General features: G+C 40.8%; 1 protein-coding gene across 1 annotated transcript in view; it reads left to right on the forward strand.

The window, feature by feature from the left end:
• The window catches only part of LOC112080517 (protein tyrosine phosphatase receptor type T), a 265993-nt gene that overhangs the window by 171446 nt on the left and 78050 nt on the right, over nt 1-16497 (forward strand). The window contains exons 11-12 of the mRNA XM_070442613.1: nt 8826-8855; nt 13856-14010. Of these exons, the coding sequence (XP_070298714.1) occupies nt 8826-8855; nt 13856-14010 (185 nt within the window). The remainder of the gene's footprint in view (nt 1-8825; nt 8856-13855; nt 14011-16497) is intronic.

Consider the following 16497-nt stretch of genomic DNA (forward strand, 5'->3'; position numbering starts at 1 on the left):
GATCTCAACAACGAATTGGAGAAGGGTTTAACATCACTAGTACATATCTTTATGATATACACTGAGTGTACTAAACATCAAGAACACCTTAGTAATATTGAGGTGCACCCCACGTTAGGTGGTGGACCATTCTTGATAGCGTGAATAACCCAGCAGCGTTGCAGTTGTTGACACAAACCGGTGCGACTGGCACCTACTACCATACCCCGTTCAAAGGCACTTAAATCTTTTGTCTTGCCCATTTACCCTCTGAATGGCACACATACACAATCCATGTCTCAATTGTTTCAAGGCTTAAAAATCATTCTTTAACCGGTCTCCTCCCCTGCAGCTACACTGATTTGAAGTGAATTTAACAAGTGACATCAATAAGGGATCATAGCATTCACCTGGTCAGTCTGTCGTGGAAAAAGCAGGTGTTCATAATGTTTTGTACACTCGGTGTATATATCGTGACTGCAAAAGAGACAGGTTAGAATGTCTGACTGAAATATGGGACAAATCAAAAAAAAATTGTAATTAGATGTTTTAATTTGTTGATGAAATGTGGGACGTGATTGGTTGTGGGACAAGGGGCCAAAATGCAGGACTGTCTGACAAAATCCGGGACATCTGGTCACCCAACATGGGCGGAGTGAGATAAGTGTCCATTCAGTCACTGCATGATTGCATGTGTGCATGGTATAATGAAATGTTTACAATTCATATGGATGCGTAGCGTGTGCGCGAGTGTGTATGTGCTTCCGATGTGTTTATACAGCAATGGTATTTATGTGTCATGTTTACATAGTATAACCTTTAAAGTTGTTCAGTGCCTTCAGAAAGTATTGCTACCCCTTGACTTATTCCACATTTTGTGTTACAGCCTGAATTCAAAATTGATTAAATATGTTTTCTCATCCATCTACACACAATAACCCATAATGACAAAATGAAAAGTGTTTTTAGACTTTCTTTTTGCAAATATAGAAATATCTCATTTACATAAGTATTCACACCCCTGAGTCAATACTATGTAGAAGCACCTTTGGTGGAATGTACAGCACCTTTGATGGAATGTACAGTTGAAGTCTGAAGTTTACATACACCTTAGCTCTGCCTTTTGAGACGCAGCCTGGGATGAGGTCGCCTTGTCTTTTTCTATAAAAATAAATAAATAATTATGACACGCTGTATTAACATACAGTTGAAGTCGGAATATTACATACACCTTAGCCAAATACATTTAAACTCAGTTTTTCACAATTCCTGACATTTAATCCTAGTAAAAGTTCCCTGTCTTAGGTCAGTTAGGATCACCACTTTATTTTATGAATGTGAAATGTCAAAATAATAGTAGAGAGTATTTCAGCTTTTATTTCTTTCATCACATTCTCAGTAGGTCAGACGTTTACATACACTCAATTCGTATTTGGTAGCATTGCCTTTAAATTGTTTAACTTGGGTCAGACGTTTCAGCTTGCCTTCCACAAGCTTCACACTAAGTTGTGTGAATTTAATTTTGGCTCATTCCTCCTGACAGAGCTGGTGTAACTAGGTCAGGTTTGTAGGCCTCCTTGCTTGCACTCACTTTTTCAGTTCTGCCCAGAAAATGTCTATAGGATTGAGGTCAGGGCTTTGTGATGGCCACTCCAATACCTTGACTTTGTTGTCCCTAAGCCATTTTGCCACAACTTTGGAAGTATACTTGGTCATTGTCCGTTTGGAAGACCCATTTGCGACCAAGCTTTAACTTCCTGACTGATGTCTTGAAATGTTGCTTCAATATATCCACATAATTTTCCTGCCTCATGATGCCATCTATTTGTGAAGTGCACCAGTCCCTCCTGCAGCAAAGCACCCCCACAACATGATGCTGCCACCCCCGTGGTACACGGTTGGAATGGTATTCTTTGACTTGCATGCCTCCCCCTTTTTCCTCCAAACATAACGATGGTCATTATGGCCAAACAGTTCTATTTTTGTTTCATCAGACCAGAGGACATTTCTCTAAAAAGTATGATCTTTGTCCCCATGTGCAGTTGCAAACCGTAGTCTGGCATTTTTATGGCGGTTTTGTAGCAGTGGCTTCTTCTTTGCTGAGCGGCCTTTCAGGTTATGTCGATATAGGACTCGTTTTACTGTAGATATAGATACTCTTCTACTTGTTTCCAACAGCATCTTCACAAGGTCCTTTGCTGCTTCCGAGGTTGATTTGCACTTTTCGCACCAAGGCTGCGTGGTCCCATGGTGTTTATACTTGTGTACTATTGTTTGTACAGATGAACGTGGTACCTTCAGGCATTTGCTCCCAAGGATAAACCAGACTTGTCGAGGTCTACAATTTCTTTCTGAGGTCTTGGCTGATTGCTTTTGATTTTCCCATGATGTCAAGCAAAGAGGCACTGAGTTTGAATGTAGGCCTTGAAACACATCCACAGGTACACCTCCAAATTACTCAAATTATGTCAATTAGCCATTCAGAAGCTTCTCAAGCCATCACATCATTTTCTGGAATTTTCCAAGCTGTTTAAAGGCACAGTCAACTTAGTGTATCTAAACTTCTGACCCACTGGAATTGTGATACAGTGCATTATAAGTGAAATAATCTGTCTGTAAACAATTGTTGGAAAAATGTATTGTCATGCACAAAGTAGATGTCCTAACTGACTTGCCAAAACTGTAGTTTGTTAACAAGAAATTTGTGGAGTGGTTGAGAAACAAGTTTTAATGACTCCAACCAAAGTGGATGTAATTTCCGACTTCAACTGTAAATCTTCTCCCAAGTCTAAGGTTGTTTGCAGTCTGAAGCAGGTTCTCAGATTTATTTTCCAACAGGACAAAGACCGGAATGCTCTTACACTCAAATTTATATTATAATTTTCACCATTTCAGTGTTGTTTCCAGCTCCATTGAGTGAACACAGAAAAATTCTGTTACGTTTTTGACTGCCCTGCCTCTATTTTTTTTTGCATGAACATACAGTACTAGTCAGCAGTTTACATTGTAGAATACTAGTGAAGACATAAAAAAAATGATATAACACATGGAATCGTGTAGTAACCAAAAAAGTGTTAAACGATTAAAAATAAAATGTAGATTCAAAGTAGCCACACTTTGCCTTGAAGACAGCTTTGCACACTCTTGGCATACTCTCAACCAGATTAATAAGGAATGCTTTTCCAACAGTCCTGAAGGAGTTCCCACATATGCTGAGCACTTGTTAGCTGCTTTTCCTCCACTCTGCGGTCCATCTCATCCCAAACCATCTCAATTTGGTTGAGGTTGAGTGATTGTGGAGGCCAGGTTCTAATGCAGCACTCCATCACTTTCCCTCTTGGTCAAATAGCCCTTACACAGCCTGGAGGTGTGTTGGGTCATTGTCCTGTTGAAAAACAAATGATAGTCCCACTAAGCGCAAACCAGATGGGATGGTGAATCGCTGCGGAATGCTGTGGTAGCCATACTGGTTAAGTGTGCTTTGATTTCTAAATAAATCATGGACAGTGTCACCAGCAAAGCATCATCACACCACCTCCTCCATGCTTCACGGTGGGAACTAGACATGCGGAGATCATCCGTTCACCTACTCTGCGTCTCAGAAAGACACTGCGGTTGGAACCAAAAATCTCGAATTTGGACTAATCAGACCAAAAGACAGATTTTCATTGGTCTAATGTCCGTTGCTCGTGTTTCTTGGCCCAAGCAAGCCTCTTCTTCTTATTGGTGTCCTTTAGTAGTGGTTTCTTTGCAGCAATTCGACCATGAAGGCCTGATTCACGCAGTTTCCCCTGAACAGTTGATGTTGAGATGTGTCTGTTACTTGAAAACTTAAGCATTTATTTGGGCTGCAATTTCTGAGGCTGGTAGCTCTAATGAACTTATCCTCTGCAGTAGAGTTATCTCTTGGTCGTCCATTCCTGTGGCGGGCCTCATGAGAGACAGTTTTGTCATAGCGCTTGATGGTTTTTGCGACTGCATTTTAAGTAACTTTTAAGTAAATTTTCCGTATTGACTGACCTTCATGTCTTAACCCTTGTGTGGTGTTCATGTTTTTGTTATTCACCCAATGTTCGCGGGTCTGATGGACCCATAACATTATTGTTTTTAAAACATTACAGCCATAACAATTTACGTAACAATAGTTCATTCTTAGATGACTTAAATCAATTACAAGCAATATAGACAGCATACATGGTTAATATTTGCCATTTACCTCTGCTAGATCACATGTATCAATAAAAGTGCTATTTGTTTTTTTAAATAACATTTATAATCCAGACATGGGTGGAATATCATTGAAACAAGGTTTTCATCACTATTGATGTTTTATGTTTTGAGCTGAACAATTTTTACAATTTTTACATACAGTATTTTATGGAAATGATAAATGAGCCCCATTGAAAACAAATTAAGACCGGGCAGAGTTTGTGTGTTGCAAATGAAATTTCTTGCACTTGATGCATATGTACGGTCTTCCTGTCCTTCTTGGGTCCACACACATCGCAACGCTTCTTGTTGCTACCGGCTGCAATCTAGAATTATGCAAACATTTACTTCAGAAATTTTACTGACATCTCACTCACGTATATAATTACAGCAGGCCAAGGTAGTAGAGTCAGACACACACACATGCAACAACATCACTCTCACTTACTTACGGTATTGGAGTTGTTGGTTCTGTGGGTCGGTGTGGATTGCACACCAGCATCCTCCTGAATCCTCCTCGCGATGGCTGCAGAAGCTGGGTTCCTTGGGATATGTTGCCTCCTCTGGATTTGAGGTCTTACCAATGCCTTGCCCATCTCCTCGAGAAAGAGCCGTCTCTTCTGGAGCTTCCCTCTCTTCCAATCTGGGTTCAACGCCATCCAGATGACAAACGCGTTGTATGCCGAGATGTCCAAGATGTTGAAGAATATCGCAAGTGACCAGTGTAGAGTTGTCCTTTTGCAGCTGTAGCCAATCAACAGCTTGTCTAAATTGTCCACCCCTCCTTTTGTGGCGTTGTAATCCATTATGATTTCTGGTTTTTGATGTTCCTGGCCACAGATTATCCCATCCCTATGCTGCGTACTCATGAGTATCAAATTGGTTCCTTTATTTGGCACATAGGACACTAGGTAGGTGTCAGCTGTGAACGCAAATTTAGAGAAATTGATAGGCCTGTTCCGTGTATTCAACAGCTGAGGTGGTAACTCTGGCTTGTTTTTTCGTACTGTTCCTACCATCGTCAGCTTCCTCTTGAGGAGCTCCTGTCCCAGCTTGTATGAAGTAAAAAAGTTATTGCATGTGATGTTGTGGCCACTGAGTCCCTGTGTCACTTCCAGGACAACCCGAATCCCTTGGTTCTTCTCAGGGGCTCCTCTATCTCGATTCCTCGTATACACTTGCAAGTCCCACGCATATGATGAAGCAGCCCAGATCTTGATTCCATATTTTGCGGATTTAGACGGTATGCACTGCCTGAAGGGGCAGCGGCCCCTAAATGGCATAAGCTTCTCATCAACAGTAACGTTGGGTCCAGGGTCGCAAGACAGGGGCAGGCGGTCCACCCACTTGTCCCACACTGACCTGCTTGCAACTAACTTGTCTCTGTCGTCAAGCTGCTCTGGTGTCTCGGTTATCAAAGTGGATAGTCCTGGAAATGTGCAAGTTTTCCAGAGACATTGTTGCACGGAAAAGTTCTCTGCCAGTTTCTGCATCCCACAGGGATTCTGTGGATTCCCCATTGGGTCTGAAAACACCAGCAAGGATAAGAACCCCAAAGTATGCATGTAATTGAGTTTGGTCCACTTCATTCCATCTCTCTCAGAAAACATTCCTTTCCTCCAAATTAGTGCAGTCCAGGATCATTTTCTGGATGGTGTCTGTGATGAACAGTTCAAAAGAATACTTTATGTCCTGCACATGAGTAACCGCCATCCGCGTCGGCCATGGATGCATCCTTATTACATTAGCAGCCATGCGGGGTGGCTAATTTCTTGGGCAAGAAGACCATTCAATTTCACTTTTTTTTTTTTTTACATCCATATTTCTCCTCCTGCGGGCTGCTGATGAGCTGGCTGCTGAAGGGCTGGTCCTGGGTCTGGCTGAGGGTCAATCTCATCCTCTTCTTCCAACTCACTGTCAGACTCCGAGTTGACAGAGATATGATCCTCATTTGTGACTCACCACCTGGATTTGGTTTTATGTAGCACAATTTGAAATTGTGTTTTTACATTGGATGAAAGTAGACTCAGCTACAAAATGGTATATCATTCACTGCATTTTTGGAACAATGGGATAGTTATTCTGCTTTGAAAGTTGATTAACTTGTAAACTCACTTTTGAGAAAATGGCCTTTACTGACACCGGCCATATTCAACGGGTGTTGTGCACTTTAGCTTAAGACATGTAGCTAGGTAAACAACGTGTAAGATCACACACGTAACATTAGCTAACGAGCCAGCCGTCTAACATTAGCTAGTTAAACAACAATGAACATACATCGTTACTACCCTGCATGAATCAGCTGTGAGCTAACCAACCAGTTTCAATGTTAGCTAGCTAACGTTAGGCTCTAACTAGCAAAGCAAACGGCTCTGGGATACGAATAATAACGTCATACAGGTAAAGTTAGCTAGGGAGCCAGCCAGCTAATGTTAACTAGCTAGCTAACGGTACACTTTAGCTTGAAATGAAACCACTTTCTGTCAAAATTAGAAACATGTCATATCTGAAAATGTAGCTAGCTATCTTACCTGTATACATCATCTCGCATGATGGACGTGTCTCCCTGTCAGGAATGCCATACCACGGTTGCCCTTAGTTTGAAGATAACCCGGAGACAGGTGACAGGTGATTTCTCCATCTCTTTAGCTATCATACTCTAATTCCACTGATTTCAAAACTCGATCCTCCAGAAAGTGGAGAGTAACACTTATGCAGCTCCACTACACTATACATTTTTAAAGCCGTGTTCGACAGGATTGCCAACAGACTCCCCAACTAAAATAGACAGAAGCCTTCAATATGGTAGACCAATCCGAACCTCTCTCAGCATGTCCAGCCCACTCATTATCTCAGCCAATCATGGCTAGTGGGAAGGTTGCTCACTTTTTTCTGTGGTTTAATCAACAAGGCTCGTAATTTAACAATTTTATTGGTATTTACAGATGGCATACAAGTTTGTTATTAAGGCACATGAAAGTTCACATGTTCCAGAAGGCATTTCTGCCAAAAAACACATTTGGATAAAAATAAAAACTTCCTGTGAAGTCGTGACTTGCGCATACGCCTAGTTTCTTGAAACGGGTCACATATTCGGAAAATTCTTAATTTTCCAAAGTGGAAGACGTTCCTTCCGCACTCTTTTCCAGCTACAATAGTCATTTACAACATTAACAATGTCTACGCTGTATTTCTGATCAATTTGATGTTATTTTAATAGACAAATGTGCTTTTCTTTCAAAAACAAGGACTTTTCTAAGTGACCGCAAACTTATTAACAGGACTGTCAAAACAGAGGAAAGGATTGGAGGCTAATTTTCCATTGAATCAAATACTATATCTGACTGCAGAACATACAGATCTATTATGTTGATTATATCTTTTAAGACCTTGGATATCTACACGTCTTAACCACCACTGGGTTTTTCCCAGTGATAGGGGCAATTGTCAAAATTCCATGGCCAAGTCAACTGAAATCAATTCTATATTTGGTTTGATGTTGGATGAAGGTGATTTGGCCATTTAAAAATTGTTTTATAATTGCCCCTTTCACTTCCATTGATTGTTCGCTACCGGTGACTAAAGTTAGCTGAAGTTTGTGCCTGTTTAAAGAAATCTACTTTTTCGATTGAGGAACCATCTAACACCAAGTTGTAAAATTCTGAACTTCCCCTTTAAAAAAAAATACACATCATTGTTTGTGTAGTAAGTGGGTATCAATTTGTATAAAAAAAGACTATGCTAAACACATTGCTACTTATTATGAACAGACTAGGGTTGTACTGAATGCTGTAGGTATTTGTCACACATTTACTCATTTGATATATCTGATGTCAACACGTTTGGGAACTACAAACCCTTAAAAGAAACAACAGATACCATCTGCTTTTCAGTCTCATCTGCTTGCTAACTCCTCACTGCTCGCTGCATGTCATTTGTGAATGTTCTACCTCTCAAAAGAACCCTTCCTAGAGAAATCCAACAGAATGCATGCACACACACGCAAGCACACTCTAATTTCAACACTCAGGTTTGATTTAGTTCCTAAAGCAGTCAAAGTGTCAACAGTAGCATCGCTTTCTCTTTCCATCTCACTAAACAGAATGGCAGAACAGTATGTCATTAAAACATACCCCCTTCCTCTTACTCCCACTCCTCCTCCCATCCCTACTCTCCTATTTTTGTTTTCCCAGCCACCCACTGTCTGTTCAGACAATTCCATCTCTCAAGGAGTTTCAATTTTATTGGGAGCCAGATGTGCTATTTCTTCTTTATATGCGGGTGAATTATGTGTATTTCTTTCTTTGATGAAATGGCTGCAGGGGTATGAGTAGCGTACTGTTGGTTATATGTGCAACTGTATAGGAGCACCCAAATGTCCAGCCTTTACTATAGACTGGTGGACCATAGGCACATGCAGAACTTAATGGGAAGGTTGGTTTAACTAGTATTAGACTGTAGACAGACAGACAGACCAAAAAAAACAGGCCAGCAGCAAATCAATGTCTTTAACCCGTTCTTGACATTTTTCTCCATCAGCTCTCCTTGATGCGGATGCTAAAGAACTAACTAATGTAATCTGTTTGTCCTTTTTTGGGTGCTCAATTTTGTCCCACTGGTCTACCTTCATGTTTCAGAAGAAATGCATATTCCTACTCTTATTACCTGTAAGTAGCATTTAAGGAAAGACCCTTTCCCAATTTTGATATTTACCTTTTTTATTATCCTTGTTTCTCAATGTTCTTATATTACTAAACCACTGAGCCTATTTTAATTCCCCCTCTTAGCCCCATAGACATACACTTGTTCAGTTACTGTTTATGGAACAAAATTGAATACAACAGACTCTACAACTAGAGAGTTAGTGTTAATGTTTAGATCTAGGGCCTTTTTCATGGCCAGTTCTTCAATACTACATTTTTTTCTCAATCAGAAATGCCATGGTGGACAAAGCATCTCAACACCTACAAAAAGAACGTCTTCAGCCATGTATAATGTTTTGTAACTTGTCCTTTGTAGGCATTTTTTGAGGGGGAGTCAATAACAAGCTGTGCGTGTATATTATACTAAGCATCAGCCCAGGACTTAGCTTATAGCTTCAAATGGTCAAATAGTGTTTCTATGGAGACCTTTAATTTTTTGCTTCATGCTGCAAAGAGATTGCACATCTTGTTTGCCGTCTCTAACGAGTATTACTGCTGCTAGTTGAAAATAGTTTCCCAATTTCTCAAGGCTTTATGTAGTTTATATCTGCATGGTGCAAAGACCACTTTCCTGTCTTAAGCGAAAATGCTTAACTGCAGTAGACATATCAGTGTTCAGTTCCTAACATAGCAAAACAGTAATCATGAAGACTTAACTGCCAGAAATCTTGAACCTTCAAAGAAATTACTACTTTACGCTTAATATATGCAATTAAATTGATGGCTATTACAATGCCGGCTATATTTCATAACGGATGAATTGTTTAGTTTGCTTATTGACGAGTGTGCAGAAGCATGGATCAGGGATGTTTCAGGCATTTAAAGGGTTTTGGAAAACACAGTTCTGCAGCTGTATGTATTTTTTTCCTTGAAGCTCTTGAAATGTTGATGCATTTGATGCATCCATTCCCAGCAGCCGTTGCCTGGAGCTTACTCTTGAGCAGCAGTCTTGCAGGTTGAGTAGGAGGCCCACAGGCTAGTAAAGGCCACAACACTGAGACACTCTTCTCGGACGTGTAGTTGAAAAAACATTTTCCTATTCACATGATTAATATTGTTAACAATATCAATGCAGTCAAGCCTTTCTCTAATTTGAGCCTTCTCTTTGGGGTCCTACAATAGTGTTTCACAGAAAAAAATATACTAGCCTCAATCTTTGCACTACTCTGAATTTTGTAAGCCAGTCTTTGCTTGAAAAACAGCCCTAAAAACTATTTGCATCACCCATTCTGAGGTTTCAGTCTTACTTTCCAATGCCAGGAGAAGTTACAACACAAGAAACTGAATTACTTACTTACTTAATTCACACACTAACTCTTTCCAAAAGGCATTCCTTCAGACCTCTATTTATCCCTTTCGTGTGTGTGTGTGTGTGTGTGTGTGTGTGTGTGTGTGTGTGTGTGTGCGCACGCAAGTGACTGAGTGAGTGTTGCATGTTAACCATGCTGTGAAGAACCATCCGCGTCACCCATCCCGCTAAAGCGCATGCTGACTTACTCACCTCACCCACACGGCTGGCCGCTTACTCACTGTCTCTCAAAGGAGTTTTGTAATGAACATTTTCAAAACTGAGCTGGATATGTTTCTCGGTGAGCACACTTCATGTCCTGCATATGCATTATAAGACTAATGTAATATAACTGCTTTCCTGTGATAGAATTGAATATTAGAGTTTTACATTATAATTTGTATGATGTGACGGATGTCAGAAGCAGATGAGATCTGATATTCGTGTATGACCAATGATAACACATTTGTAATTTATTTTGTTTTATAAGGATCTTGTTTAGCCCAATGACTAATCTTCCAAGAGTCCTAAGAAATGTTAAAAAAAAACAAAACATACAGAAATTAGAAAAACAACAAAAGCAAAGTAAAAGCACAAAAACACAAAAGAACCACATTCCTGTTACCTGTACATATTACGCCTTCCCCTCCCCCACATACATACATAATGTGCACATATGAATTGAAGTACAACATACAGTAACATATTGAGAGCTTGCGACTACAATAAGCTCTTAGAACCACTCTAGTCGCTCAATACATTTTATGAATTAATCTCTTAAGACAACTATTTGGCAAGTTTTTTTTGGAACCTTTTGACAAGGAGTTCCAGGACTCCACTGCCCTGAAACTAAAAGCTATTTTGCCCATCTCTAATTTGAGTTTTGGTGGGTTGCATGTTTCATCACAATATTGTTTTGAATGTTCATTTTGGACTGATGCCCGACTGAGCATTCTACTCAATGCATCGTCAATGAGCGCTGATGAAGATTTCATCACAAGTGCATTACAGTGGCTTGGAAATACAATGGCATTCAAAAGGAGGCTAATAATTAGTAGGACAAGCTTTTGTCATCATTTTGATGTCACCAGATTGACTTTAGATGCAGTATAACGCTAGCTAGCTAAGATTGAGGGGAGGCCACCGTATTTTAGCTAGCTAATGTTAGCATATTTTTGACGAACTTTGCTAGCTAATAACAACATTGTCATCTGTCTAAAGTAAATTTGACGACATGATAATGCTGGCAAAGTTGTTTCCTACAAAATATTTGACTACTTTAGCAATGCCATCGTAGTTAGCCTCTGTCCAGAATGACGGGGCTTATCACCACTTTAGGGCACCGCCGATAGAGGGCGGCTTGAGAACGTTCATACAATGGCATACCACAAGTGATGGAGGTGCAACCTATAAATAGCAAAGCCAGTGCCATAAAGCACAATATGATATGCAGGCCATCCTCAGTGGGGTAACCTTACTTTTAATGAAGTGTTGGTTTGACATTCATTAAATATGGATTATCTTTACTCCATTGCCACTTACCAATATGCAAGGAATTTGTCATTTAAATTAGTCTATTATAGGAATATCCAATAGGCTGAACAATTGAGAGAACTCTTGTAATTAGGAGATATCGCTGACCTTTCGATGGCAGGAAGGGAAGTGAGAGGATTCTGAGCACTGATTTGTTATGATAAAAGACAGACAGACATGATAGGGAGGCCTCCTGGCCTCTTAATCTATACATCATTACATTATAGAAGGTTCTTTATATGATGGAAGCCTAGATTTGGGAATGGTGTTGTGGGAGTTTGTGTAGTTAAATGCACATCACTTGTTTTAAGAAGTGCTGGGCCAAAGACAACTTACAGATGAAGTAGGGTCCGCACACATGACAGGTTGCCATTGTACATAAATAATAATTAGTTCTGAATTGACATACCTGTATAAATGAAGGTAAATAATAGCTCCACTACATACATTTTATTGGGCTAGTTCAATATTTAAAGATTGGATCAAAATAGTATGCTTGCCTAATAGAATGTGGTGGAGCAATCATGTTTAGAGCCAACAGAAGGCCATACAGACAGTGCAGAGAGGGAGAGAAGTCAGACCCATAGCAAAGAGGACGAAATGGTGTGCTGCACACTAGAGAACAGGGCATACCCTTACTGCTGTCTCTCTTTTTCTCTCCCTCACTACATCACACCTTCTATTCCCTTTCTAGTTCACTCCCAATATCTCCCTCTCCCTCTATCTGTCAGCCTGTTAGAGTATATTTCTTTCTGCCTCCATCATTCACTCTTTTTCTTTAATACTAGAGCCCCATGTCCTCATCTCTGCGACTCTTCTTTTTTTCTTCCACACCACTACCATTCCTCCTCTGCCCACTTTCAAAGTAAGAATAGCACTATAGCCACCAATCAATACTTGAAATTTGAAGCGCAGCTGTACAAGTACATTGTAAATTGGAGGAAAGGTCTGCCTGAAATAATGATGTCAAAATGATTACAGAAAAAATATTTCAGAGGGCTCTTTCCGTGACAGCAAAGTAAAAGCACATCACATGTCCACCACACCCACTACCTTCACACACATACAAACACAGACACACAAAGACGCTCGCTCGCACACACAAACAGCCAGCAATATCAGACACAGCTCCTTATTGCCACAATTTTAAGACCTGGAAACATAATTGGAAAAAAGTGGAGGTGCCTACAGATCTGACCCTTCTGTTATTGCTTCTTGACTGAGGTTTCGCCGATGCAGCATTTGCCTCTGTCCTCAACCCCAGCTGCTGAGGAAGCAAAGGATCGCATTTGTTTGCAAATGACTATCACGCCTCCATATTCCACAAGGCCTGCCCTCTTTAAAGACAGCTCATAAATGACAGCATTTCCTTAACTAATTCTGTTGAATGCATTTACCTACAAGAGCTAAAGCATCAACCTTAGTCCTTCCAACTGATTTTCAAGGAATATGTTTTTGCGCAACGCTACAGTATAGTCATCAACAGGCCTTACACAGACCTACACCTTTACAATAACGGAAGCCTTGACTAAGTGTTCAACTTCTGAAGCCTACTGCAGTTATTAGTCCGTCTGAAATGAGTGAGGTCGTTATAGAGGTTACATTCTGTAGTCTCAAACTGTTCTTTGAAATAGACTGACTTACAGTGAAGTATTTGTTAGAATACCGTTCAAGCTCAAGTAAACTGGTAAGCTACTGTTGCTTTTTACGCATTCAGAACTGTCAAATTAAGTTCCTGATTTGCTTTGTTCCACATGGCAAACTTCTGACTTTGAAATCCACACGTTTCTTTATAATATCATTGAGACATCCCAAAAATATTATTGGCCAAATCTACCATCAGTCACTATGACTACGAGGTTTTTATTCCCCAATCACAGTCCAGAAATAGTGATCTCACCACATGGAATAAATCACTGCAGATTATTGAACAGAATGCATTCTCTTTTGCCTGAAAGGCACCAAATTAGCCCAAATGATTTAGTTACAAAATACTAGATACTGAACAATGTGTAACATGGCCACTCTTCACTTTTTACTCCTTTACCTTTTATAGTGTAGTACAAGTCTGTTGTATGATGTGTGTACTTCAACTTCACCATTGTCTCTGAGTGACACTGTTTGTTTTGGGTGGCGGCTGAAGGAAACTGGCCAAAAAACAGAAGGAGACGGCCAGCAGCAGCAGCACCCAGAGGGAGATGGGGCTGGTGAGCACGGCTGATAAGAGCACCACCAAAGTCAGCACTCTGCACAAGGACGACCCCTTCTCCACCAGCAGCCAGGACATCAACGGTTTCAGTGAGTCAAATAGGACCTACTACCAAGATTGCAAAATTCCCGAAACATTCCCAAAGTTCCCCAGAAGTTTTTCAGAAATCCCAGTTCTGGAAATCTAACTGGGAATCCTGGGAATTTTGCAACCCTTCCTACTACTCTGTACCAATTCCTGTCAGTCCTAGCTTGTTTTTCTCTCCTCTCACTTCCTTGTGTTTGAATTAATCTCTTGATACCCCCTGTTCCACTCCTATTTCTCTAATTTAACATGCTGTTTAACATGCTGTTTCCTTGAACCTGGAGTTTATTTCTCACTGAAACTCACTATTTGTGTGTTGTTCTGTTTTCTTTGGTAGTTATCTCCTTTAAAGGAGAAGTTTACCCAAAATCCTGAAATTTCCAAGTGATTCCATACATTGAAAGTAGTTCAGTGGAGTTTTTGTCCTCTCCCCCTCTCTCACTGTAGTGCTGTACTGAAACAGCTACAAAAACAGGTCACGTGACTAGCATTGCTGGGTCCAGGCATTGCTGGATCCAGGCATCACTTTGATCCGTTGCCAGTGAATTCATGAATCAGAAATTAGTTTTTTATTGAAAGCGTGCAGCTGAAATAGCTATTTTTGTCAAAAGTACTATTGGTTTTCAGTCAGGAAATGTGTACTTTTCCACCTAAAACATTTATGATTATTTGATATCAGTATTTTATGTAGCAGACTGCCACAGCAGCGGAGATGGGTAACAACTGCACATGTGGGGGAGACCCTGCTATGTAGAAACATTATAGATATGCCCTTATATGGAGCTTGATGTCACAGATTCAAGTTTCGTTGGAGTAAGCAGGAGCTGGTGCAAAAGTTGATAGTTAGGCATATCATAGTTAAAGTTAGTTATGCAAAGTGGGAAAAGAGATGGCAGCAATAGCAAGGTGGTGTTCGGTCCTTGGCTGCACTTTATACAGGAAATCAAGGGAAGAAGGCACCAAATGTCACTGTTTTCTGCTAAAAGATGGAGAGATGCAGAAGATGATTAGTAGGAATTCGAAATAGTAAAGACGATGTAAATACTCCTGCAGCCAACCTTGCATCACTGCGTGTGTGTGTAGCAAGCACTTCAGCAACAATGGCCATGAGCGCGATATGCAATCAGAAATTATGGGGACAGAAAACCGAAGGATACTAAAAGATACAGCTGTTATTGTATTTACATGGACTGGATCTGGCGCAGTGCCAAAATACAAAATAGAAAAGTGACAAAGCAAGCGTATGGAGGTTCAGTGCATTCTGGAAGTATTCAGACCCCTTGACTTTTTCCACATTTTGTTACATTACAGCCTTATTCTAAAATTGATTCAATTGTTTTTTTTCACTCATCAATGTACACACGATACCCCATAATGACAAAGTAAAAACAGGTTTTTAGACATTTTTGCAAATGTATATACTTTTTGGGGTGGAAATATCACATTTACATAAGTATTCAGACTCTCTACTCAGTACTTTGTTGAAGGACATTTGGCAGCGATTACAGCATCAATTCTTCTTGGGTATGATGCTACAAGCTTGGCACACCTGTATTTGGGGAGTTTCTCCCATTCTTCTCTGCAGATCCTCTCAAGCTCTTGTCAGGTTGGATGGGGAGTGTTGCTGCACAGATATTTTCAGGTCTCTCCAGAGATGTTCGGTCGGGTTCAAGTCCTGGCTCTGGCTGGGCCACTCAATCAAATCAAATGTATTTATATAGCCCTTCTTACATCAGCTGATATATCAAAGTGCTGTACAGAAACCCAGCCTAAAACCCCAAACAGCAAGCAATGCAGGTGTAGAAGCACGGTGGCTAGGAAAAACTACCTAGAAAGGCCAAAACCTACGAAGAACCCCAGAGAGGAACCAGGCTATGAGGGCTGACCAGTCCTCTTCTGGCTGTGCCGGGTGGGGATTATAACAGAACATGGCCAAGATGTTCAAATGTTCATCGATGACCAGCATGGTCAAATAATAATCACAGTAGTATCTGCTGTCTCTAGAGAGTTGAAAACAGCAGGTCTGGGACAGGTAGCACGTCCGGTGAACAGGTCAGGGTACCATAGCCGCAGGCAGAACAGTTGAAACTGGAGCAGCAGCACGGCCAGGTGTACTGGGAACAGCAAGGAGTCATCATGCCAGGTAGTCCTGAGGCATGGTCCTAGGGTTCAGGTCCTCCGAGAGAGAGAAAGAAAGAGAGAAAGAGAGAGAGAATTAGAGAGAGCATACTTAAATTCACACAGGACACCGGATAAGACAGGGGAAATACTCCAGATATAACAGACTGACTCTAGCCCCCCGACACAAACTACTGCAGCATAAATACTGGAGGCTGAGACAGGAGGGGTCAGGAGACACTATGGCCCCATCCGATGATACCCCTGGACAGGGCCAAACAGGCAGGATATAACTCCACCCACTTTTTCAAAGCACAGCCCCCACACCACTAGAGGGATATCTTCAACCACCAACTTACCATCCTGAGACAAGG

The sequence above is a fragment of the Salvelinus sp. IW2-2015 genome, unplaced genomic scaffold (assembly GCF_002910315.2).
Source record: "Salvelinus sp. IW2-2015 unplaced genomic scaffold, ASM291031v2 Un_scaffold16356, whole genome shotgun sequence".
In the NCBI taxonomy this organism is placed as follows: domain Eukaryota; kingdom Metazoa; phylum Chordata; class Actinopteri; order Salmoniformes; family Salmonidae; genus Salvelinus; species Salvelinus sp. IW2-2015.